Source organism: Rhipicephalus sanguineus, chromosome 2 (genome assembly GCF_013339695.2).
Source record: "Rhipicephalus sanguineus isolate Rsan-2018 chromosome 2, BIME_Rsan_1.4, whole genome shotgun sequence".
NCBI classification, from domain to species: Eukaryota; Metazoa; Arthropoda; class Arachnida; order Ixodida; family Ixodidae; genus Rhipicephalus; species Rhipicephalus sanguineus.
In genome coordinates this window covers 14,226,610-14,253,365 of record NC_051177.1, presented here as the reverse complement: position 1 = coordinate 14,253,365, position 26,756 = coordinate 14,226,610, and the positions used below count along the sequence as shown (strand labels likewise).

Below are 26,756 nucleotides of genomic sequence, written 5' to 3'. Positions count from 1 at the left end.
GCCGTCGTGATTGCGTTTCCTGTTTGGGGGTCTCGGAAAAACTAACTACGTCTTCTTGGCGATAAGACGAAGGATTACTGTAGCTTTTTCACTCGTTTTGCTTTCCGGACGGGCGCACAACCATAGAGTTTTCTTCCGTGCGCTCACTGACGCAGTTCGCTTACGCGATGATGCTACCGAGGACTTCTGATTTGGAGCAATTTTTGGAGCAGCAAAATTTTAATTTTGGAGCACTTTGGAGCAGCTAATTTTGCATCTTGGAGCATGCTGGAGCAGCTAATTTCACATCCTGGAATACACTGGAGAAGCATGTTGCATTTACATTCAAGTGCCTGAATAATTATCATAGGGCTCTTATGAAGAGCTAGAAATATTTCGATTCATTGCAAATCTCATGGAGAAAATCATCTCAGGAGCATTCCATATTTCACTCAATAATGCAAGAATAATGGCCTCATGCACTTAAGTGCTCTCGAATGACCTATTCAGTGATTTTTTTTTTTTCAAAACTAGCAAATAAACAAAATACTGGATACTGAAAGCTGTACTTTATGAAATAACATTCTGAATACATCTACGTAATTATCAGCAGAAGTGGTAGATAAACGCCGTGACATACAACAGTGCCTCAATGCTAAAGATTCACACTGTCGCCAATGCATTCACCTAAAGTGACTCAAAGGCAAAGGCACGTTTATTTTTCTCCTCGATCGATTGCACTGCTGGGCGCAACATGACATCCCTTAGCTGGGCTCAGAAAGTCAACGTCTTTCGACACTCCCTTCCCTCTTTCTGAGGCCCTGTCTGTGCTGTAGCAAGAGCATCCTCGCAATGCTTCCAGACTATCACTTGCGCATGCGCTGTGTTGCCTGGAAGATGGAGAACTGCTTTAAGCCGAGCATCCGCGAAAGTGTCCGAAAGTGCATTCGCTGGGGGACTACATGATATAACAAACTTCGTTTTCCTTTTACAGCGAAGCTGTATACGGCTAGGACATTCCTTAGTGCCCTCTAGAGAGAAGTGCAAAAAATAATGCGTATTGAGCGTTAACAGCCCGGCCATTAAAAACCTGGCCTTGCATACCAAACTGGCATCCACCATGTCATATCTGTGCCGGGCGCTAAAAGCTTTGCTGGTCATTCAGCTTACAGAGTGGAATAGCTCCTCATTTTTTAACAGTGAAGCTGTTTAAGCTATCGGCAACTTATGCTCCATCGTGCAAAGCTCCACAGGTGGGTATGCGCGACAGGAATTGGGTCAAGCCCCACTACCGAGTACGAGCATTACACAAAAACTACTCGGTGAAGCGGAGCACGTGAAACACGTGAAAAAAGAGAGACATAAAGAATGAGAGAAAAAAAAAGAGAGAGAAAAATAGCAATAGAAAGAAAGTGAAAAATAGAGATAAATGAAGAAAATAAAGACATAAAAAGATAAAAAGGCCGAAAAAGACAAAGAGAGAAGAAAATGACAAGACACGACAAAGAGATGGAAAAAACAAAGAGCAGGATTGAATGAAAGAAAGAGGCAGAAAGAGAGAAGCAATAAATAAAGAGAGAGGGAAAGGCAAGAGAAAGATAGAAAGAGCACGGATGAAAAAATAGAAAGAAACCGATACAAAAAGAGATACAAGAAACAGAGAGAAAGAAATAGAGAAAAAAAATAAAAAGAAACAAGGATGGCCACCCAGCTCAACTCTTGCTTCAGGCTTGGCACCACTAGTGCGAAGCTGCCATAATTAATTTTTGTTTTTATTGCGATAGTAATTATTTTCAGTATAAAGTCCAAACTGATAACATCAGCCCGCGCACGATAACATCTCCCCGTGCATCGTATGTTCTATGTGTGAGTAAAAGCGGTGATGAAAGCGGCTGAAGTGGAGATGAAACGAGCCGGCCGTCTCCGTCGCACGAAGGGTGCATGCGATAACATCACCCTGCGCACGAGGCCTACCGTCGATTGCTCATCAAGCAGAAAGGAAATGCCCCGCCCATCTTTAGTAAGGAGCATGAAGTGATGGGAGTGGAGGTGGGAGGGGTTGCTGCGTCGCTCGAAGGGCACGGTCGCAGGCACGCATGCTATCTAGACGGGCATCAGGAGACTGGTTGTAAACTTGCCGTGCTCGCAACGCTTACTTCACGTATAGAGAACTGAAAGCACGACAACCACTTCGGCCTCCAAAGCGGCCATATTCTCTTAAATCTGCGTTCTGTTGAGTTGTGTTGAGTGAGATCGGATCCAAAAGAGTTACCTGCTAGCCTTACTATGTATAACAACACAATCTGTTGCTATCACATTCACTGCTTCGCCTTTAAAAAAAATAACTTTTTTTTAACCATCAGTTACTGACCCTGGAAAGCAAGGGGCAGACGTATACATAGCGTAGCCGCTTCACAGTGGGCCTTCTAACGCCAGGGCCGTCAGCGACGGGCGCACTACTGACAGCTGCACAAATTAAACAGATTTGCAGATGCTGCGACCAGGAGGCATTCATTTATTAATGAGATGACATTTGAGAAAAGAACAAACAAAATATTCGAATTGGGGTCCTAACACTCACGAGCTCAGAAGGGCAGGGCCTTTCACGGGTTATTACCGCAAGAGCGATTACCAACCAGCAAGTGCTGGTGGAAAAAAATTACGAAAAAGCTCCTCTGGATGAAGATTCATGAATAAAGTATATTCGATGAAAAGTGACAATGCGCTCCCACTGTTAATGTGCCCTTCCATGGACGTGAAGCACAGAAAATTCGACATTGTTCTAGTTTTCCCTGGTTTCATTCTGCGATGTCCAGAAACAGAAGTGACAGACATTCTAGCGGCACGCATGTAGTTATGACTTAACATTGCTTCAATTACGTGTCACGCGACTCCTGAAACGAGCTATCAGCAGCGTTTCTGGAACAGACGACGTCCGCCGATGAATCGCCGCCTCACTTGCACGCTACCAATTGGCCTACGCATCACGAGCTTCTGCGGAAGATGCATTTTGCCATCAAGCCGACTTACACAACGGAAGCTGCGTCGGCACTGATCATGGTGTCATGGATCGGGACGCACGCACAAGCGCTGTTTATTCAGCGGACTAATTCTTGGTCCCTGGTTGTGACTTTGGCGGCCCCAAGATCAAGCTGCACGAGTTTTGATGCACCTCTGGTGCAGTTGCCGGTGATAGACACCCCCAAACCCGAGACTCTGGCGCAGTTTGGCACAATTTCTGTCGATTTTATCAGGATGGCGCAGTAAATTGAATTTGGCACACTCTGGCGCAGTTGGCACAGGAGTGGAATCACTGCTTACGCTATGGAAGCGCGCACCGGTTACTCTGCTGCTGGTGAGTCGGGCAGCGATTCTTCCGATGCGGACTATTCCCCAAGTGCCGAATCAGAATCTGATTCATTGGATTTCTGTGAGCTATGTTTAATACAATGCACAATTTTTATTTATAAAACACTGTTAAGTTTTTTTTTAAAGGGGCACTAAAGGCAAATAACAATTTATGTCAGAGTGAAAGCTCAATGTATGACAACGTCTACAACGGCAATATTATCAACAGCAGTGCCCTACTTACCGAGAAATTAAGCTAAATGTATCACACGATGAGCGCCACGAGCGGCACATTTTGAAAATGATCCCGATGACGTATGACAGTCTGCCTACAATTAATCGCTAGTAATCAAACTAGCAGCAATAAAAAAAAGAACCCTCCATGCATCAAGAGACGTAATAAAACGCTGTTTGTTCGTTTCTGTTTGATTCAGGAAGAAAGAACCTCTTTGGCGTTGCCATGGGGAACGGCGCGCATGGTTCAAAGGTTCCGTTTTCGCTGAACTGCACTTCCCCTGGCGCCCTGCTTCGCTCACGCGGTCGCGTCTCAGTGGTAGTTTCAGTATCGCGTACTGCCGCGTGTATTTTGCGCGCTCGTGAAAGTCGCTCTGACAGAAAGTTCAACAAAATGCCGCATGCATGTGATATTGCCGGATGCCCGAATGGCGCATGCCGCCATTGCACGCTGCCGCGCAGTAAAGGCGGGCAACGTTGGGCATGGCAGCAGTGACGTATGAAAGACTGATTTCAGGCAGGTGATTTGAAGTGCGCTAACGCGATGCGGACCACTAAAACATTATTTTATTTCAAAATAAGCACTTCCTTGGCGTAAAAGTAGCACTACGAGGTTTCTGGACCGCTATTTCAACAATCAACGTCGACTTGATATTTGCCTTTAGTGTCCTTTTAAGGATTTTGCTTGATTTTACTACAAATAAACAATGTGTATGTAACAACAAAAATGATTTTTTTGTCACTTTACGGTTATGAAAAAAAATTTTAAACAATTCTTTTCTTAAATAGAATTGTCTGAAGAATTTATTTCAGCAATGAAAAAATTACACATTTTTGGACTGGTTCTCGCGAAATAATCCGAACCTCAAAGGGTTAAGCAGTTGCACACTGCTCAGTACAAGACAGCTTGCACTACTGTGTATGTCCATTCATACTACTCTATGACATTCCTGCATGTTGTGCACATTAGCAAGTTCCAGATGTTGTGCTTTACCACAACTGCTTTACCAAGCATGGCACCTTTTGCTACCTCTTACCTCATGCCTCGTCTATACCCCAATAATGTCACGTTTCTTCACCACTACTATAATAAACAAACAAACATGAGGTATGACAACAGCTGATAGTGCAATTAGTTGGCATGAAATTTCATGTAAATATGAACCTGCATTTTGTAGCAATTATTTTGAAGAAGCTGATGCCCTCTGGTACTCGTAAGCACTTCTAGACTAATGCAAGTGCATATTAAAAACAGACATGCAAACAACTCACAAGGTCCATCTTCGTGTAGTCCACTTCATCATCGCTGTCTGCAACAGCATCTTCATTTTCAGGGGCACTATGCAGGAAAAGAGGATATGCAAGTAAGGTGTGTACTGAAACACAAGGGCACAGCACGCGCAACCTTTGAAGGAAATAACTCCTTCATGACTCAGCAGTAAACAGCTACATTTACATGAATGCAATAAAAGCGTATCAAATTGTCTTACCAGGGTTCTCCCCAGGCATGAGAGGTGGACATCTGAGAAACTGCATTTTACGTTAGTGATTTGTCAGGCCTGAGCCAGTGCAAGTAGGTTTCACCAAGTAGGTTTCACCACAATGCAAAAATGCTACGCACTGAAGCATACGAACACTTAGAAGGAACCACTGTAACACGAGCACTCGCAGCATCATCTCAGTAAAACATAATTAATATGAACCCGCTTTAAACAATGCTAATCATTAAAACATAGTTTTGATGAATCCCCGATGCAGTCTACATAAAGCCTAATGTATTTGCTGATTACGCTGCAGTGGCTTGTTGTATGTTGTGCCAACCAGTTAGTGTGTTCTGCGATCACTTTAATTCGTGAAAAGGGGAAGTAAGAAAGCACGAATTACTTTTTTCGCACTATTCAACTTTTTGAACAATGTCACGATCCCTACGGAGTCCAAAAAATCAGATGTCGACTGCACTCGGAGGCAATAAAATGTTGTCCTTCAGTACTGTAAACTACAGCTGTGCGAATAGCAAAATTTTGGGTGCGAAGCGAATTCGAATAATGAAGATTGAGTGCGAATCGAATCGAATAATTTCGAATAATTTGCGAATATTTCTCAAACATTTTTCGAATAATTCGAAGTGAAATTACAGAAAAAGTTGCAGAGAATCCCCAAGTATGTTCTTGTGAGATAGCAACATGAAAGTGTTTCTTTTCGCTAGGTTGGTGTCATATTTCACAGTTGTCTTTCTTATCAAGAGTGAGGCAATGTAGAGGCCGAATTGTATTTATGTACATGATTTGGTGCAACCAAAGTGTTGCCGACAACACTACACGTGATAGGCAGAGATGCCATTTCCTCAGCCTCTCTTCCTCTTTCAACTGCTGTGGAAGGCCAACTGATGTGGTGGACAAGGGTGTGCTCCCTTCAAATCCAGAGTTCCAAATCTGCCTCGTAGACGTCGATATATAAGAACATCTGAAATTTTGGATGCTAAAAAGCTTCGGCGTCCGATTTTTCGGACTTCCTGCCCAAATTTCAGGTCCAAAACAGCATTAATTGAGCCCCCAACTCTGCCACATCTTTCATCTCCATATTGGAACCAGCGTTTTCTTGAGTTAATACATTTGCGACCGTAGCGGAGCTTGAAAGGCAGCTTTGCCGCAATACAGGGGTGTGATGAGGTGAAGCATATTCAAAATCTAGGGACCACTTCCGAACGGACGTTGACTGTCTCTTGGCTAAGTTCGACCGTAACGGACCTTGAAAGGCAGCTTTGCCGCAATACGGGGGTGTGAGGAAGTGAAGCATATTGAAAATCTAGGGACCACTTCCAACTGGACTTTTGTCTCTTCGCTAAATTCGACCGTAACGGAGCTTGAAAGGCAGCTTTGCCGCAATACGAGATTGTAATGAGGTGAAGCATATTGAAAATCTGAAGGGGTCACTTTCAATTGGACGTTGACAGCATTTGTCTTTGGGAAGTTCGAATAGTTCGAATAGTAAAATTTCAGTGCGAATCGAATCGAATAGCAAACACTATTCGAAAAATATTCGAAATTTCGAATATTCGCACACCCCTACTGTAAACCTGAATTTTTAGTAAACTTGTAAACCTGAACTTGTAAACTTGAAGGTGCACGGTGGTGGGTGAGCAGTCATCAAGGTGAGCGGTCGGCTAGAGCGGTGGACGGCAAAACCATCGCTGGGGAGAACCCTGTGCCTTAAGATTTCCTGATACATCAGCATTTACATGAATGCGGATCTCAGTGGCGAGCAAGCTAGTGCCTCCAAGTGTCACATGTGCAAGAAAGCGCTCCGACTACTCCCGGTAAACATACTTCTGCTCCCTCTGATCCTGGTCCCGTGTTTGCGCACAAACTGTCAAAGGACTGGGAAGTGTGAGTGCCAGATGGCTCTGCATCTCCAAGGTCTGCTTCTTTTGTCCACGTGGATGTATTTGCATGTCACTTACTTTGCTGTAGCACTGCTCCGCTACAATGAGTGTTGCCAGCAAGTACAGATGCTACACATTCAACCTTTGCAGCTTGTCACCAAACAAATACCGTAAAAACCCGCATATAGCTCGGACCCGCATATAGTCCGGGGTGTAATTCGGGGATAGCAAACGTGAGAAAAAAAGTTTTCACCCGAATATAGTCCGAGGAAAATGGAAAAAATGCATTTATTGACATTTCATTCATCGTCGTCGTCGGACGCACTCTCTTCCGAAGCTCCCTTGTCGGAAATGTTCTCCCACAGCACATCATCCTCAGTGCCATCAAGCGCGTTGGAGATGGAGCACTTTTTGAAGGCGCGGCAAACGAGCGCCTCTGGAATGCAGGCCCAAGCCTCGACTATCCACGAGCAGAGCATCGCTGGCGAGGCCCGTTTCAGCCGTCCGGCAGGGGTCACTTCTGGTTCTCCGGACCTCATCCACTCCACGTACAGGCGCTTGACATGGTCCTTAAATGGCTTATTAAGGCACACATCAAGCGGCTGCAGCTGTGATGTCATCCCTCCCGGGATGACGACGAGCTCGGTGCGGGAGTCGCGCAGCAGTCGCTTTACGGAGTCGGCCAGGTGACACCGAAACGCGTCGAGCACAAGCATCGAAGGGAGCCCCAGCAGTGCTCCGGGCCGTCGACACCACACGGACTTTATCCAGTCAAGGACTAACGATTCGTCCATCCACCCCTTGTCCTGGCAGCGGACGACGACATTTTTCGGGAACTTCTCCCCCTTCGGCAGCGTCTTTCGTTTGAACACCACGTAGGGTGGCAGCTTGCGACCGTCAGCCGTGCAGGACAACATTACAGTCACCCGCGTTTTTTCGTTTCCAGTCGACCGCACGATAACTTGCCTGGAGCCTTTTTGATGCACCGTCAGCGCCGAGGGCATATCCAGGTAGACCGGCGTCTGATCCGCGTTGCCGATCTGGCCCAGCTGAAAGGGGACTGCCTTTCGCAACGCAATTATGTACCTTTGAAAAGCCACGAGGTGCTCTTCGTAGCTCTCTGGTAGCTTCTGGGAGATCGACGTACGCCGACGTAGGGAGAACCCAGCGCGGCGCATGAAGCGAGACACCCAATGCTTGCTCGCTTTGAAATCCTCCGGCTGAATGCCTTTGTCTCGAGCGATCTCCCTTGCCTTCGCTTGTAGCAGCTCGATGTTGACAGCGAGATGTGCAGCTCGCTGCTCCCGCACAAAGTCTGTGAGTTCTCGTTCCACGTCAGGAAATGCTCCATTTTTTGGTCCGCGGAAACTTTTTCGCTGGCCGCTGCATGCAAAGAGGGCTTCCTTCTGCTTCCGCCAACCGCGAATGCTCCGCTCGTTGACTCCGTACTGCCGCTCCGCGGCACAGTTGCCGATGGTTTCGGCAGCAGCGATAACTTTTCTTTTAAAAGCAGCAGAGTACTGCCTGCGCGGTCCTGACATGGCGTAAAATCACAGGAGCAAAATCGAGGCCGTCGTTATGGGCACCAAGTTGAAGCAAAGGCCACTGACCAACTGACCAGTTAAGACTAACGCCGCTAACACTACCTAGCGCAGAAGCGCGCAGACAGCTGATGATGATGATAGCACCGCGCTATGCCGAAACCGAAACTGAATTTGGGCCGAAAATTCTTGGGACCCGCATATAGTACGAGGCCGAAATTTCGCACCCTAAAATCTAGAAAAAAACCCCGGGCTATACGCGGGTTTTTACGGTATCACCTCGCTGTTCAGCCAAGTATCTTTTGAAAATAAAATATACTTTGTTGTGTTGACAACAAAAATTGAGCAACTCACTTGTGTTCATTTCACTTATTATTGTGAGGAATGATGACCACATGCAAACGGCACACACAAGCACACCTCGCGAGCGGCAGGAAGGCAAAACGTGCATCCTCCTTTGGCTGCCATGTTTGCCTAGACGTCCCACAGCCACCAATGCTATTAGTGCTATCCCGCAATGAAGGCGCTCCCATAATTCCTCATACAATACGCTTGCATTAACATTCACCCAGATGTGCCCTCGAAGTGCACATATTCAATCTTAAACCATTGCTTGGTGCATTTAATGCAATATATGCTAGCATAGCGAATTGCCTCACTTACATGAGATTCGACAGGCTTGAAAGTTGATACAATACACTTCTGTTGCATTCATGGAAACATAGCTAATGAACGGATGTGTGCACTTTATGTCACTGGCAAAGAACCTACAAGCAGCAGCATGCTTCTGAGAAAAAAAATTGGCTCTGAAAGGTGAAACAACATTGGTGCAAGGTGCCTGCAGAAAGTTTTGTAGGTGTGCTCATTTTTGCATCACAAAATAGGCATGCTTATGTGAAAAGTGTGTCATTAGCATTCACAACAAACAGATAATGGGCCACATACTAGAAGCACAAAAATTACATAATTTGACATAAACTTGCTGTTGCTGTAATACATGAAGCAGTTCAAGCACAGCTGCAGTGCAAAACATGTCAACTTGTATGTCTTCTGAATGTTGCTTGCCACGCATGCAACACAGCCTGGGTTGGATAAACAGCTCACACACATCTGGTTCCAAACGACTTGTAAAGAATACTTTCAAATAACACAGGCAAAATCAGTTTTGGGTGAAGCTTGTAGCGCTAGTGAATGGTACACATTTCTGTGTGCAGCTTCAGCAAGCAGAGCAGTACACTCTTCTCTGTTCCTGCCTACTGCAGAATGGTGTTGGCTGTGTGTCATACCATGCAGTCCACAGCAGGCTTTCCACTTCCCTCTAAACTAGGTGTGCAAATATAAAATTTCAACCTTAAAAGTGAATTCAAATAATAGAATCTAAGTGCGCACCAAATCAAATAATTTTAGAATATTTTAATGCGTGCATAGTACAACTACTGACTCTAGCAAAAAAAAATTTTTTTTTGCCTACCAGGTAAAAGTATGTTGTACAGCAAATAATGTACAGAAAATATATGCGCCGTACAACACTATTCTTTTGCAGTGCCACATATGCAGTTATTTAATGTTGTGACGAAGAATGCATAGCTGCTTGGTATGTTCTGGAAGCAGCAACTCCGTTGTGCTTGTCACCACTACTCCAGAAAACGAAAAATTGTGGCTGATCCCTCCGTCATATAGGAATCGGTGTATAACACGAAAGTGAAATGGGTCGTCACAGAAGTAGTAAATTGCTTATAGTGCAGTGGTATATGAGAGCTTGTACAATGTCTATTGTTGTTTGGCAGATATAGCACCGCTTGATGTGGACGCACCCAGGTTGGCGCCTGGTGGCACGTCTCCATACTAACAACTAACGCCCATCAACAATCACGTAGTAAACACTAATACTCGATACGCACTCCTTCAAAGCGTCATGACATGCGAAGAGAAACGCGATGAGCGTCGTGTCTAGCCTGGCCTTTGTTTCTCACAGGGCGAGCGGGGAATGCGGTGCAACAGCCAGGCGAGCGTCCTAGAACTATTTCTCCATATGGATGGATGCTATGAGCGAGGCTTCCTTGCTTTTTGTTGCTTGGGCTAAAGCCGCCGCCTCGCTGTGTGTTAAAGCATTGACGAAATTACACTTCTATTGAAAACGCCCCTATTGGGGCGGTCATAGCAACGGTGCGTTGCTGGAGGTAATTGTGGAGGCAAAGAAGTTGTTTTTTCTAGCCTAGTGGTGCACATGTCACCGCCCCGTTATAAAGGGGACGCTTATAGCCTCCATCCATCCATCCATCCAAGAGCACCGTGAGAGGATAGTGTGAAAGATCTAAAAGCCCGTCCATGTAGCCTCCGTAATGCGTTTGGCGGTAGCTCAGTGGGCTAAACGCCCGCCAGCCATCGTCGCGGGCCGAGAGGTCGTGGGTTCGACTCCTGTGAACGGAACTTTTTTTTATAGTTCTTTTTCTTTGCCATCTGATGGTGTTCATTTTGCCGACGTATTTCCGTGACGAAAATACATCATGAAAGTCTTGGTGGACCCCGGCATAAAATACTTTCGTGTTGAAAAGCTCCTCATTGTACTCCATCTCACCACTACCATTCAGCACTACCGAAGCTACGGGGTTACTGTAAGCAAGCAACATGCTTGCACAGCAAAATATAGTTCCAGATATAATTACCTCAAATTCGCAGGGTTTAGACATTAGCACTTGTTTAGCACGTGTTACATCACATCGATATGTGATATGTTTATTTTTCATCGCACTTACATTGTATTTCTTTAATTGTTGTATCAGTAACTGCCGCTAACTGTGGTTACAAATCAACATGGCAGCGCCCATGCAAACGCAACCACTTGCTTCGATCCGAAGTTGCGCTTGTTACTTGCCCACAGTGCTGGCAGCAACAAATCAAATGGTGAAATGAGCCATTGCTTTGTGTCATCTCATGACGAAGACAAAGCAGCAAATACGTTTTGTCGTTATGGGCGAGATCAGACTTTTGTTTAGCCAAGCCTGCAAAGCCTAATGAGCAGAGCATTTGATAACGGTTCATGAAAATAGCCCAATATAGTCATGAATACATTGCTGTCGAAGCGTCAGGACATAAATCTAAAGCAAACACAAGTGTCAGTTTGGAACTTATGGGCCACACAGAGCACGACGACGTGATAAATTCGAGGCCGACCGAACCAGTGTCTATGTGTGCAGCCATGTTCTCTTTTTTTTCCGGAGCTGCCGTCTGTTCACTTTACACGTCCAACGCGGGTGTGTAGATGCCATGGGGACTCTGAGCGGATGGCGCGGCACAGATGAATACATCGCAAGGGATTTTCGCCCTTCCTATTGGCTAAGGGGCCCTGTAGGCTCCAAAGTGCTGAAGGGAACTTCTGAGACGGAGTATAGACACACTAGTGCTGATGTACTAATCTTGTGATAGTTTAATCCTCTAAGCACGTGTTCTCAATTGGGAGGAGCAATGGCAACTGACTGGCGCTATGTTCAGTGTGGGGGCTTCATCTTAGGATAACCGAGAATAATGCTGGGTTTCATGAGTTTTAGACATTTCTTCTTAATTTGCAATGGCTTCCCATTTGTTTTGGCGGTCTGTTCAGTATCATTTCCGAACTCTACTGCAGCAACGTGCTTGGCCTCATACAAAATGCCATTCTCTGGCCAGTACACTTGAATACTGGCACAACATTTGTAAAAGCGCTATAGGTGGGGCAAGTGAAACTATTTGTGCATCAAATCTATTGCAAAATACAGCACAGGTAATCCTTTGGGCTGATTTCAACAGGTACTTGTTATTAAGTTTTGAGGTGTTTGATTATTTTGAACAATAAAAGTGCCCTCCAAATTGAATCGAATACCAAACTACACTCAAACCTCATTATAACAAAGTCACATCTGCCACGAAAATAACTTCGTTATATCCGAAAATTCGTTATAAACGATTATTTGTAACACTGTATCTATGACAAGACTATTTTTCATTTACTTCGTTATAACCGATAATTCGTTATATCCGTGTTCGTTATATCGAGGTTTGAGTGTATTCCAAATGAATACTTGAAGTTTAAAATAATTGCACACTCCTATTGTAAACCAATCCATCTCTCTTATGAGAAGCAATGCATTTGCTGCATCCCTTTAGGTCTTCCAAGTTCGAAAGTTCCAGTCTTGTATTGGGAAATATGTCACAGGGTTATTATTGCAGACTTCAATTTGTGCACAGGAGTTTGTGTGTGTTGAGCATGGCTGAAAACTATGTGCGAGTGCCGTTTTTCAAGTTGGATGTGCTGGCATGTTGTGTGAGTCTACATGTGATACCAGGAGTCGGCTTCCGTAAATGTGCTGTTCCGATTTAACCTCCTCGTGACCTGCGTCCATGTTCGTGGATATGACTTCTTAAAGGGACCCTGCACCACTTTTCGAGCATGGTCAGAAAACACTGCCGATTGGTAGTCGAGGCTCCCAAGAACACGCGAGCCAAACATTACAGTAGTGCAGCACGCAGCCTGGAATCTACAATTAATTCTCAATGTCAGCCAGTAATCACTCCCTCTTCTCTCTACAAATGATGCCATATACTTAAAAGTCCACAGCCGTTAGCTGATTTCAGCATTGTGAGCTGCATAGTTACCGTGGCCGCCGCAGGATGCCGCCAAGTGCCTGCGCGGCACAGTAATTTGCATATGTGGCATCATTTATGAAGAGGGAGCGATTTCTAGCTGACTATGAGAATTGATTGTAAATTCCAGGCCACGTGCTGCACTATATTGTTTGGCTTACGTGTTCTCAGGATCCTCGACTACTGATCGGCAACGTTTTCTGAACACGTGGAAAAAGTATTGCAGGGTCCCTTTAAGTTCCACAGCAAGGAATGTTCTTCTTTCAGAGGGAACACTCTTGACAGTCTAGAGGCTGCTTGGCAGGCAGATGTGTCACATGTCGTTTCTAAGAATGTGCCTGGTGCATCACGCTCTCAGATTCAACATCACCAAAGCTTGAGCACACGTGATCTCATGGCTCCACTGCAGTGGGAGGGGGCGCTACTAGTTTCTTATGAGTTTAGGTGGGCATTTTGAAGTGATGCCAAGATTGGTATGCTAGCACTAATTACACGATACATTAGAGCATTTACGATTCAGTTTAGGGATTATCAGACACAAAGCTACTAATTAAAGCATAAAAGTCTTAAACAAAAATTTGGCTGTCAGGGGTCCTTGAAGGCCCTGCAATTAATATTTTTTCTTCCTGAAAAGTGGCGTGAACAAAGCTTATGCTATTGGTCTTTGGCCATCATATAAAAAATATTTAGAGAACTCAAAATGCGCATTTAGTGGGGGTGTTTTTACGATGCTCGTAACTAATGTCGCTGTTTGTCGACACCCATTTTCACCTTCTGAAAACGAAATTTTTGTGGCAATGTTCTTTCTTTTCTTGAACATGTTTAACTTAGAGCAACGACGACGTGGACACAAGAGGAGAGGAGACAAACCACAACACGCTGTGGTTTGTCTCCTCTTCTCTTGTGTCCACGTCGTCGTTGCGCTAAGTTAAACATGTTCAAATTATATCACCAACTGGCCCAGCTATCACTTCTTCTCTCTTTTCCCCTTGTGGAACCACATGAAGTAAGATTTTGTGAACTGCATCCATTTTTCTTGCCTACATTTTCTTTTGTAGTCAGGAGGTTAATGATATTCATGAAGATAACTTTATAGCCTTAGCAATCATGCTTAGTGGACTCACCCTGGGTAGCACTCGGCATAGCTCTCAGGCAAGTCCCGTTCCAGCTTGCTGGTCAACTTGGCCTTGAGGCGGCCACTGTCCTCTCGCTGCTGAGCAGCTGCATCGACTGCACTGGACCAACGCGTGTCGTGACTGCGATGTCCGCTGCTGCCACTGCTGCGTGTTGCAGCTCTCTCATCTTCCAAGCTGGGCTTCTCGAAGTAGGACGACCGCCTGCGCTCTCGGTCACGCTCACCCTCGCGTCGACTGCCATGCTTGCCGCCCTCTGAGCTCACCTCGGGCACATAATCACCAGCGTCTTCAAAGATGCTGCAGCACAAACAAGTGCTGTCATTACATATACAGCAGATGCCCGAGGGGGAGTGGCACATTAATCATGTCCAAGAACGTGGTTATTTCAAATTTTTATGCCCTCTAGTACAGTTATAGTAACTTCAATGCACACAAAAATGCCAACACGACAATAAGCAAAAAGCACCACACCAACATTAAAGCAGCATAGATACTGCCCTGTATTTGCACGCTTTTATCTTTCCGAAGTTATATTACTGCCTGGAAATTTATGCCAGCACAGAAGTTGAACACAGCTGCTGGTGACGATAAAAGTGCTACACCTGTAGGGGCACTTTACTTTCTGGGCTTATACATGGGATTAATCTGACCTCTGGGTGTTGTTTAACATCCACCTAAATTTAAGCACACAGACATCTCTGCATTTCACTCACAATGAAATGCGGCCACTGTAGCCAGGAAATGATTATGAGACCTCCTGCTTAGCAGTGCCATGCCACAGCTACTAAGCAAACAGACAGGTACGTGGGGTCATTGAACTCTTTTTGAGTACCCTGGTGTTCTATCCGCACGGCTCTTGTTCCTCTTTAAATGTGGCTTTGCCATGCTGCAGAGACAGTTGGTGTCACTGGCTCTTCTAGCACTACCTGATGGCATGCAGTCTTCGCAAGCAGAGCAATCATCTAAAGGGGGCACCAAGTCAGCTGAACCGTCGCTGCTTAATGTGCAGAATTACGACCATGCGGGTCTTTGACAACAATGCTTGCTGAGGGCCCTTGATATTGCCACACGTGCTCCTTTTCTCTATGTAACCTGCCCATTACACATGTAACTACTGCCTTGTGCAAACCGCACCCAAATGACTAGGATCTTTCCAGTGCTTTAGAAGCTTCAGATAAGATTACGTGCACAACGTGAACATTACAGTTTATTCTGGAACTTACGCGGCCACCAGCGATAACGCTGGAATCTTCGATGGCACACGTATAAATGCCCGATGCACTTTACTGCTTGGCAGATTACTCGACAGCCGACGACAATTTCGCCGCTATCAGTTTACAGTGTGAATTGCTTGTACTTTGGCCTTGCATTTTCCGGGCACAAGTTCACCCGAATAAAGAGTTTCGTCTTTCTACATGATGACTGCCACCTTCTTCACCGTCATGACCATGTGACAATATGTTGCATTCTTTACCCTCGGAAAGTCGAGGACCAAAGGCAGCCCGTTGTGAGCAGCACGTCATGGCTTCATTTTCATTTTTTTGCACCCACTGTGAAACTTTTTTAACGCGATAGCATTAAAGAGCTCGTTTCGCAGGAATTACGGTGTCGGCGTCGTTGGTTCTGAGCGAAAAATCACAAACTTGTCTATGATCAAAAAATCGAGAAAGATGCAAATAAAATAAATAATAAAAAACTTCGGCTTCGAGTGAGAATAGAACCCAGGCCGTCTGCATGGCAAGCAGGTGTGCTACCACAGATCCACGCTATTTCTTGAAACTGCTTCGGAAAAAAACACTATATGAATGTCATGTAGTGGGAGTATCCTTAACGCATGCATTATTGCGTGGCAGAATCGTGGCAGGCACCAAAATATGAATTGCGCACCGAGTGGGTGTTTTAAAGGCCCACCCCTTACAAAGTGCTCAGACATAGTTAATTATCCTCATCATCATCAAAAGCATCAACGAAGTGGACAGCTATGTAGGATCGCGTGTCAAGGCCGATCCAAATAAGTCGCGAAGCTTCGGGTGAAAAGCAGTTCAGAACCCATTGCCAGCAACATCAGCAAGGGGAGTTATGGGTGCAGCGATTGAAGCACGACTAGGTGTGGAGGGATCAAACATTAATAGCGAAAAACCAGGTTTTATTCAAGGGCGAAGCAATTTTAATGTTTTACAAGTGACATATTTTTTCCCGAACAATATTATGTAGAATCAACGTGAAAAGATTTTATGACAGTGTCTAATTATTAAGGAAAACATTTTTCTTAGTGCCCTCAGAAGAGACGTGCACGCCATTATTGTTCAGTGCTGCCCTTGCCATGTCTGAAGAAGCGTGCTCGTAAAGTTTGTCTGCGACGACACGCCCATCATGTGTTTTGGTGTTCCGCACTTGCACACGTTCTCTGAATTATTGTCGTGAGAATTTAATTTTTGCTGCGCGCAGAGTCGTGAAGTGCATTTCATCGTTGGTGAACGTGTTCAGGACGGTGCCCAACGGGCAACAGGACGACGCGGATAACATTTACCGCCGAGTGCTTGCTTTGGTACCCGCGGGAACCATGTGCTGTGCAAGGACGAACACACATATGCCTGGCGACCCATGTCTTCTAGATAAGAAACCGCTAAACCGATAAGGTTCGAAATACTGTGCTCGCTAGATTTTTGTGAATCAGTATTCCTGCAGTCCGACTTCCTTTGTGAACACGCAGTGCCTACTATTATTCCTGCTATTGGTGAGCATATCGCCAACTTATGTATCGTGCTACGGTTTGCATGCCTGTATACGTTATAACAGTAATTTACCGGAGCATAAGGCAAAACACAGTGCACGCTGTGTCCGGTCACTTTTTGTACATATTACCACACTTGGTGCTCATTGTGTGAAGTGTAATAAAATTGCGTTATTGAGACCACTGAATAAAACTGAAATGTCATAATTTTGGCGTGACTAGGCATCATTTCTTCTTGATAGAACTGAAGCACACAATCAATGTGCACTTTAAGAAACCTGCGTATGTGTGAAGCAAATAAGCAACGCTGCAAATATGAGGGGTACGCTGCTGGTTGCTTTAATCCGACTGCGGAAGATGCCACGAACACCGAATAAAAGTTCCAAGAATAAGTTTTCCAGTAAACCAAGGCGAATTAAACAGCAGTACACTTAAACACCACTGTCTAGTCATGAGTCGATATTAGTTTAGCTGGCGTCGACTTGAAGCGCACTAGTCATGGACTCGTCAGCTCGCCTTAATGCGACTCCTCAACGATCAGGGGCCTACGAAAACAATTTTTAGATCAAATTTCGCGCTAGGGCCAACAAAATGACGTCACTTAAATACCAGATGTTGCGTCACATCCGCTTTATTTTTGTTCCGCCGGAAGTGTTCCCTCCTCACATAGATGGCGCTAAGCCCCATGTGCAGCTGATGAGCCGCCATTTTCTGAACGTATGGGCTTCTATGGAAGCTTCGCTACCAGTTATATTTACCTTGCGCGTGTTGCCTTACGGATGCGTAGTGGGCCCTTCGCTGATTCGCAAACGGAATAATTATGGCGTAGTGGGCACAGTGCAGCTGTACTTGCAGTAGGCAGTCTAGGATACTTTGAAACGGCCAATGTTACGCGCTCAGTCGTTCGTTTCTTTACGACATGGTTGAGGCATGCACCGAGAACCAAAGCCAGGCTAGCAATTGAGGAGGCGATGCACACGGGGCCCGAATAAGTTATCGCTTTCTACTCTTGAAGGCAAAGCTCCAAGATTTTTTTTTTTTTTTTTCACTCATCCAGCAGAGTAGGAGGTGAAAGTGGGCTCCCTCGAATGGAGAACCCTGCCTGTGGTTGCAAGAGTAACTTGTTTTCTCTTCTTTGGCTCAGGGACATCAGAGGCATTGCTAGTGTGTCTTCCCATTGGTCACTACGGTCTGGTAGGGGTGGGCATAACTCGCTCTTCATCCATGCACAGTCCTTGATGCATCCCCATATTCCAAAGGCATGCTCCATTCACTGGGCAATTAGGCTGTCTGGTTTACTGTGCAGAAGAGCAATAAATGCCCTTTTGTGTGTTTGCACTGGTGCATCCTTTACACAATAGAGCACATAAAACCACACATTCAGGATGTCCCACGGGGTGCTCATAGAACACTGAATTACAAATTTGGTTCAAACTGTGGTTCGCAACTACCACAGTTTGAACCAAATGATATACTGGCCAGCTTTCTGTTTGCAAGCACTGGTGGCACACTCTCTTAAAGGGACACTAAAGAGAAACAATGAATTGGTTTTGATTGATAAAGTGTGCTCGGAGAACTCTTGTGTAGTTTATTTCACCACCATAGGTTTATTATTAGAGGAGAAAACCAAGTTCAAAGTTTCATTTTTAAATTTCGCGCCGAACTTTGTAATTCGTGACGTAAAAGAATTCAAAAAGCATTTAACCTATTTTGGCGCCACTGGCTCGACGAAATTTCCACAAACTCGTTATGTCAAGTCTCTGGCCCCCTCAGAGGACAATGTACTTCGATTTAACCGATTAGGAACTACGTAGGCCCAAGCAGGCGCCGTCAAAGATAGTATGTGACGTCACGGAAAATGGTACGGGAATTCCAAGGTGGCGTCGCCACCTGTATTTTCTTTTTGCGCGTTTTCTCGCTTATTAAGCGTCTTCGCGCAGAAAGCGTGGTGTTTTTGGTATCGTGGAAGGCTACTTTACTAATGCAAGAAAAATCGTTTTGCTCTTTAGTGTCCCTTTAATAAAGAGTGAAGCAGCGGGTTTTGAGATACGTTGAACTTGTTGACATGCTAAGCTTCTAAGTTTTTCAGAATAAAACATTAATCCGTGTAGAAGCCACTTGGCCTGCATCCTGGTTGAGACCCTGCAGAGTAGCAGCAACTCTTTAGTGAGTGAGCATGAAATATTTGTGGATAATCCGAGTTTTCCTATATAAATAGCTCTGTACACCTCTTTGTGGTTCACAACTCTGGGAGCCAAGTGGCCATGGCTGCCACTACAGGCTGTCTCACAATGCAGCTTGGCAGAGGTCACTGTCAGGGACGATGTGCTCAGCTGCTCCACAGAGGGAGCAAAGCAGGACCGCTGTGCAAACCTGATGTCTCCTTTACGGCTGACTGATTTGTGCCCATCTCAGGGGTTGTGTTGGGGCACCTGTCACTGTTAGGGTGGTGACCAGTAGATTTGCTTTAAGGCTTTCGGAGCTCCCTGTCCCACTTGGAGGGACAGAATTTACTTGACCACCGTGTCAAGGCCTCACACTTTAATCCGTTCATTGTGGTTTTTCACACAAGTTGCTTGCTTGACTCGAAAGCAACTGTAGTAGAATTGAAAGGCGGGTGAGTTGGAACTTATCCATTTTTGGGCAGTGCACATGCAGACAATGCACATGAAAGAAAGAAAACAGGACGAGCGCTGGTTTCCTTCAAATACATCTTTCAGTTGTTCAACGAACGCTTGCACTGTTTTCTTTCATGTGTATTGTCTGTTTGTGTACTGCCCAAGAATGGAAGAAAGCAACCTCTCATCAGCATCAAAGTAGCTGCTTGGTGCCTTAGTTATACAGTTGATCCCGGATATACCGAACTCGGATATATCGAATTATTGGCTATATCGAACAGTTGAGAAATCCCCTTGAATTTCCCATGCAAAAGTATAGGACTGGTGCACACGCATATCGAACTCTCGCACAGCGAAATATCTGCTATATCGTACGCTGCGCCGCGCCAAAGCGCAGAAAATGCATTTTTTCTAACAAATATTGATCATTTTTCGGCCACGTTCTAACAAGTTCCGATCCCTCGTCGTGCGCAAGTGACAAAAAGGCGGTGTTGTTCCAATGCGTTGATCTAGTTCGTTGCGCAGCGCTTGTCAGTGAACCGGTACATTTGATGCGCGATCCGCAGGTTTTAACGTGCGGGCATAGTGTTTTTCAAAGACGCTGATTGCCGAGGGCCCCAAAATGAGAATGCGAAGTGACTTGGCAGCTTCGTTGTAATGTTTGCATTCCCTTCCTTGTTTGTTCGCGCACGATGGCATGCGGGCACGAAAAGCATGGCCTTTGAGATGCGCAATATCGTGACGTATTTTTGGTGTTTTTGGTTTTAAAACTCCCATCTCAGAGGCTATGCTTTTTTTCGCATTTCTCGCTAAAGCACCGGCTGCCTTCGACAAAGCCACAAGTGTCATCACTATCGCCAACATGTGGACGGTGGAGAAATGTTTTTGTTGGTGCAGCGTTGTCTCTTGCGGCATGTGGACTTGTGTATAGTACTTCTCGCATCGTTCTTGATAAATCGTCATTCAGGAGTCGAACTAAACACTGTCCCGCTCGTAGCGATAAAAATGATGACCGGTGCTTGGAGCGACGTCAAGTAAAGCACAGTCGTGCACTGTTTCCTTGCGGGCCTTGGCGCCAGGTGACGACTATGGGTGCGTCATGACCACTGACTACGGCGTACGGTGCGTCAGTGAATTTTGCGACTTATTACGTTTTCGGGTGCCGTATCGGATGCGAGCACAGCGAGCGACTTCATCGGTGCGGATAACGACGTAGCTATTTCTGACTGAATCGATGCCGAGATCATAGCTCACGTTGCCGGTGCTGCGGAAATGGACCGTGCGGTTTGAAGATGCCAATGCCACCGGTGCCACCGCTAAACCCTTTACTGCGCTACAGAGCTTGCATCGGCGTTCAGTGTCAATCACCACTGTTGTGGCCGAAGGTGCTGAATTTGCTTATTTAGAAAGCTTCAGTGATATTGACGATGACTTGATGAAATTCACGGCGCGCAAGAAGCAAGACAAGTTTGCGGACTATTTTCATGCAAAATAAAGTGCGGTAACTTGCAAAAGAAGAAGTTGTCACCTTGTTCTTTAGCATATGTGAGCAAATCATCATGTTCGCACTTTTTACGATTTCCGATAACTGCGTCGAGGCCTGCAGTGCTTTAATTTAAGCCTTAAATGCGCATATTTTGTATTTCGAATTCTCGATATATCGAACTATTTCACGGCCCCCTTCGAGTTCGATATATCCGGATCGACTGAATGCATACCAAACATCATAACATGTGGACAATGCCTGTGCGTCTCTCTCTTGCCTGCCTTAGCAGTAGTATGTCAAAAGCGTATGCAATACAAGCAGATTCCCCCTAGCTTACTGCCACATTGTCTGCTATGCTGCCTCCAAACCACGATCGAGCCACACTGGTAATGGAAATGCCTGCAGCGAGTTTCACACAGGTGCCTTGAGTGGCCACCTATGTACAGTAAAACTTCGTTAATTCGGATCTCAAGGGAGTGAAAAAAATGTCTGAATTATCCGAATGTCGAATTAACAAATGCATAACAAAAACGCACATTTTCAATTCCTTTATCGCATACCTTTATTTTGAGAAGTAGTCCGTGATGCTTGTTTGTTTTTTTGTGGACAGCTGGGCAGCAAGGACTAGATTGCGGGCATGTGACAAACCCTCTAGTGCAAGAGTATTGCCTGGGACACCGTAACAAAACTCCTCTAGAACGATGACAGCGTCCACGGCTTCTTTTGCGGTACGATGCACCGGGTGTAGTTCATCACACGGATCTTCGTCGGACGCCTCATACGTCTCACCGAGGGCAGCCCTGATGATCTCGTCATCGTTCAAGTGACCGGCGACGACAATGCTGTCATCAATTGTAATGTACTAATCTGCAAGCTCCACTTCGGAGGGAAGCAGGCCAAGGAACACCATATCGTCGGAGGTCTTGTTTCTTTGTTATCGACACTGCCGATACGCCAATGTGTCACAACGCACCGAAAAGGGGGAAAAAAAGCACAACCGACACCTGCAGGTCTGCACGCTATCCGTCTGAGGCCTTGTTTCTTTGTTATCCGTTCTCCGCTGAAGACAGGACGATGTGTGCTCCAATACGCCACCTTGCGTCCCGTTTCATAAGTTTTCGAAAAAAATGCGGTTTTCCTTGGCCTCCGCGATCGGCATCGACAGTGCACCGTTGCTGCCGGAGCCCATCTCGGAGACCATAAGTTTGCACATGTGTGGTAAAGAAAATGCAATGCGATAAATATGGCCTCCGAGACACAGTTTCATTTTAGCCGTCTTTGGCTTGCCTCCAGTCCGAATTAACCAGTGCGCGTGCAATTTTGCGTCGGATTAGCGAATGTTTGTTGCCATAGGGCTATGAACATTTTTGAAGGGAGGGTGTGGGAATGACGAATTAGCCGAATTTCTGAATTAACGGGGGGCCGTATTAACGAGATTCTACTGTACTGCTTGCCACACACGACAGCAGTTTTCCATTCGTGTCTCTCGATGGGAAGCTGAGTGAGTGAGAGTGACGCTTGCATGTGTCAACGCATTGTCTTTTGCACAGTCCTGGTATGGAGCTGTGTGGTCGAACCAGCAGACATACAGCTTGCAGAGCTGCTGCTACAAGCAATGAATGCTGGCACTATGCCGCCAAAGTCAATTCAAAGTTTCTTACAGAAGCCTTCACATCTGTTCTCGCTCATGCCTGTTGTGCAGAAACTACATGCAGGTGCTTACGCATCATCTGGTGCCACTTTGCCTGATGGCTTGTCAGTCCCCTTGCCCTTCTTTTTGCCCTTACGGTTGTGCATTCCTTGGCGCAGGTACGACAGGATCTGAGTCAGCTTGTTGATCACAATGTCGTTGGTGGTGAGGGTGGTGTGGCTCTGAAAGAATACAAATGCCATCTTCAGATAATAACAGAATGCACCCAATGCAACAAACTGAATTGAGCAGGTAAAAACAAGCCATAGAATGTCCACACAATAAACTCCAACAGTTCAATGATTACTCATTACTTGGAAAAGTGTTTCGAGCCCCCCACTTAACACTTTCGTGAACGCGGAAAAATCGGTTGTTTTTGGGTAGTGCAGGCAATTTTTTTTTGTTTCTGGCCACAGAAATTGATTGATGCAAAAGTATAGGTATCTAACAGTATTAATTTCAAACAACAGATTTATTTTTAATATTATCAAAAAATATGAAACAAAGAAAAATGAATCAAAAAGAAAAAAAATCCATGAAAACATCATTGGTACTCTGCACAGGATAAACATTAAAAAAAATCGAAATACAGTCGAACCCACTTATAACGATCCCACATATAACGATCTATCGGTTATAACGACCATATTTGGGTGCACTTACGATTTTCTTATGCTAACCATTGAAGCTGCGTCCACATATAGCGAACATTTTTCAAAGCCTCCTACTTTTGCAACGAACACTTCAGACACGGTCGCGATAAAAATATGGCGCATACGAAGCGAAAAAAAAAAATTAAAACATTCCTTCTAAAGCGTGACAGGGGCGCGCGCTCGCGCGTGCCCCGCTCCAGTTTACTCGCGACCACGGTGCTCGCGACTAAGATATCCCAGATCGGCGAGCACCGCACGCAGATTTCGGACGCTGCGAGCGAGGTAGCTCACTTTCCAGGCGTTTCTTCAGTGGCAGAATGGCAGTGAAGAAAAAAAAAATAGTAGGCAGCATGAAGCCTTGCGGTCAGCTTTCGCACGGTAACCTTTCCTGACGCCGTTCTCTGCAGCTACGACCATATGCCTTGGGACGCAAGAAGGCATAAATGCAAGAAGTGATAACCGCGATAACTTTCCATCGCAAAAAGGTTCACTGCGTCCCTAAACTCGTCGACGCCACAATATGCCGCAAAAGGTCGTCCGTCTTTTTGGTAACGGCAAAGACCGGTCGATCGGTGATTACGACTTCCGCGCGATTGCGGCGATGCTTTCGCGGATAGGCATCAGAAAAGAGCGAAGGCGATGAACGTGCCATTATGACTTATAGCCGACAACCTGATCACAGTCATCTGTAGATATCTGCTCGGCTGCGCGTGTGGCGTACGCCGTACACTGCGGATTGACGGCGGTACGAGCGCGCCATGCTGCCGTTCGCAAGTTCGCCGCGCCGTGCAAGACCGCTTTGAAGTGCGCGTCGCTTTGTAGAAACGAAAGTAGCTCGCTGTTGTTGAGCGGCGCGGGCACCGAGAAACATCGATGCACTGACAGCGAGCATATACTGCGTGTTTGACTAGGTGACAACTCAAGTGCGCCGCGCATCGTCGTGCAGGGCCGCGAGAGCATCGCGGAGATGTCGAATGCGCGTTGCTTGCAAAATGCTTGTTTTCGCCGCGTTGAACGAAGAGGCTAGTCGCCGCACACATGCACGGTCCGGAGTGAAGCAAGCACGAAGAACGTACAAACGCACGCAAACGGCATACAGCAAGCGGCCCGGCAGTCACTCCGCGAGCCGAGTAGGCGACGCGCTGCACGCAACTAGCTAGGGATGATCGGCTCCACGTTGCGGTACCGCGCTTCGGTGAAATGGTGTCAGCTCATTGCAAAGGCGGTTAATTCACTCATGAGCACGCAGCGGGTGTCGCTTCACGACGCGAAAAGGCTTAGCTTGTCACCGAAGGGGTTGTTAGCCCTTTAATAGAAGTGCAAAGAAAAAAAAAACGGCTTGGCCGCTAAGTGCACGTTTTTAAGGGCGAGTCCATATACAACGAACTACTGATATAACGACCACTTTCCGCGACACTTTCGAGTTCGTTATAAACGGGTTCAACTGTATACGCTTTGAACGAAAAGCCCTTAAAGAATAACAGTGCAGATATAAGCTCTGTAAGTACAAAGATTATTTACATACATACAAAAATATATCCACTAATGCCTGTCATACCACAGCGCGAGGCAGTTTCTCGACGTGGTGAAACAAAGGTTGGCTCACTGTGCGTTGGCTTTTCGAAAATATGCATCCACGTATATACTTATTTGTGTGGTTGCATGTCTCTCTGATGACTTCTGCGGTGAAAAACAACACGAAAAAGTTATCGCACGGCACTCCGGAGTGCTAGGTCAAGGTCCACTACGCGCCTTCTTCACAGAGAAAACTCCACTCTTTCTACAGCCGGCGCTAAATGCTCCAGCCCAAACGAAGTTGACACCTTGCAGGTAAGAGCTGCGACCTTTAGTACACACCGGATACGTTTACATCAACACACGGCAGCGATAAAACGACCCGAAGAGAGAGCAAACCTTAATGGGGGATGCCTGCTGGTGTTCCGGGGCGGTTTGACGCACTATCATTGTCCGTACTGAAGTTTGACGAACCGAAGTTGTCTTCCGTGTATGTGCTGCAACCACCGTCCAGAGATTGACGCTCAGATTCATCAGAATTTGACAAAATTTGCTGTTTTCATGGAGCACCCGCGAGTGACGATGACGCCATAACCGAAAACATTAGCGCTCACCTCCCCGACTGCGAACGAGCGTTAAAAATCTCCCCACGACGGAGAAAAGAAACTCACCAGCAAAACTGATCAAAAACACGCTCTTTTACCCTTTGGATGGTGTTAGCTGTCCAGAAGTGCTCAGGAAACGACGAGATTTGAACTTGGAAGTCATTGTTACCATACTAACGATGGGAATAGGTGCGGTCACGAAAGTGTTAAGCCGGGAGAGGCCTCACCTAGATGACCGAAGCGCAGCAGCCGAATAGCCCCCCCTTCCCCACCACATGTATTCGGAGATGCCACTGAACACTTGTCAAAACTTTGGCGATGTTCTCCAACTACGGGGTCACGTGCTGCTCTGGCTTACGATGGAACAGTAGGAGATCACCATACTTTGGCCTTGTTAGATTCTCTGATGTGTCAAGACACCCAGCTGCATCCCCATTTCATCCCCATTCCATCCCCATTTAAATACAGTAGCCAACCTTGTGCTCAGCCTAACTACTGTGGCAAAGAAAGGGGTTAACTCTTTTGTGACCGTGGGAAAATTGGACACATTTTGTACGTTTTAGTAATTATTTTTTGCTGTGAATATTATGATAGATACAGGGTAATACTGTATATCATTATGAAGCTAAGTGATTGTACTTTCTAATGGTATTACTTATAAAAATTCATGTTAAGGTACAATATGCAAGAATATTTATGAAAACAAGATTTATTGAACACTGCATAGAAAATTTTTAATGTTATGCCCCCTACATGAAAGAAAAAAAAAACGAAAAATAATCTGAGATGTGCAAAATATTTACTCAACAGTTTTTTATATTAGAGGAAAGTTTTAATGATCTAGCTCAACAAGCGTATGAGTTACAATTTTTTTTTGTATGCCCAGTGAAAACTGCATTATTCCATGAGCACTGATGCTACTGCTTCTGATTTGGAGCAATTTTTGGAGCAGCAAAATTTCCATTTTGGAGCACTTTGGAGCAGCAAAATTTTCATCTTGGAGCACTTTGGAGCAGATAATTTTGCATCTGGGAGCACTCTGGAGCAGCGAATTTTACATCCTGGAGTGCACTACAGAAGCATATTTGAATAACATTCAAGCACCAGAATATTACTATGGGGATTCATTGCAAATCTCATGGAAAAAATCATCTCAGGAGAACTCCATATTTCACTCGATAAAAAAAAAGAAATAAGGGCTCATGCAGTTCAGTG

At 45.6% G+C, this 26,756-nt stretch overlaps 1 protein-coding gene across 1 annotated transcript in view; it reads right to left on the bottom strand.

Annotated features, from left to right (window-relative positions):
• The window catches only part of LOC119382436 (protein Red), a 65,948-nt gene that overhangs the window by 18,020 nt on the left and 21,172 nt on the right, over positions 1–26,756 (bottom strand). Inside the window, exons 11-13 of the mRNA XM_037650138.2 lie at positions 22,802–22,950; positions 14,229–14,537; positions 4,834–4,900 (exon numbers count right to left, since the gene is read on the bottom strand). Of these exons, the coding sequence (XP_037506066.1) occupies positions 4,834–4,900; positions 14,229–14,537; positions 22,802–22,950 (525 nt within the window). The remainder of the gene's footprint in view (positions 1–4,833; positions 4,901–14,228; positions 14,538–22,801; positions 22,951–26,756) is intronic.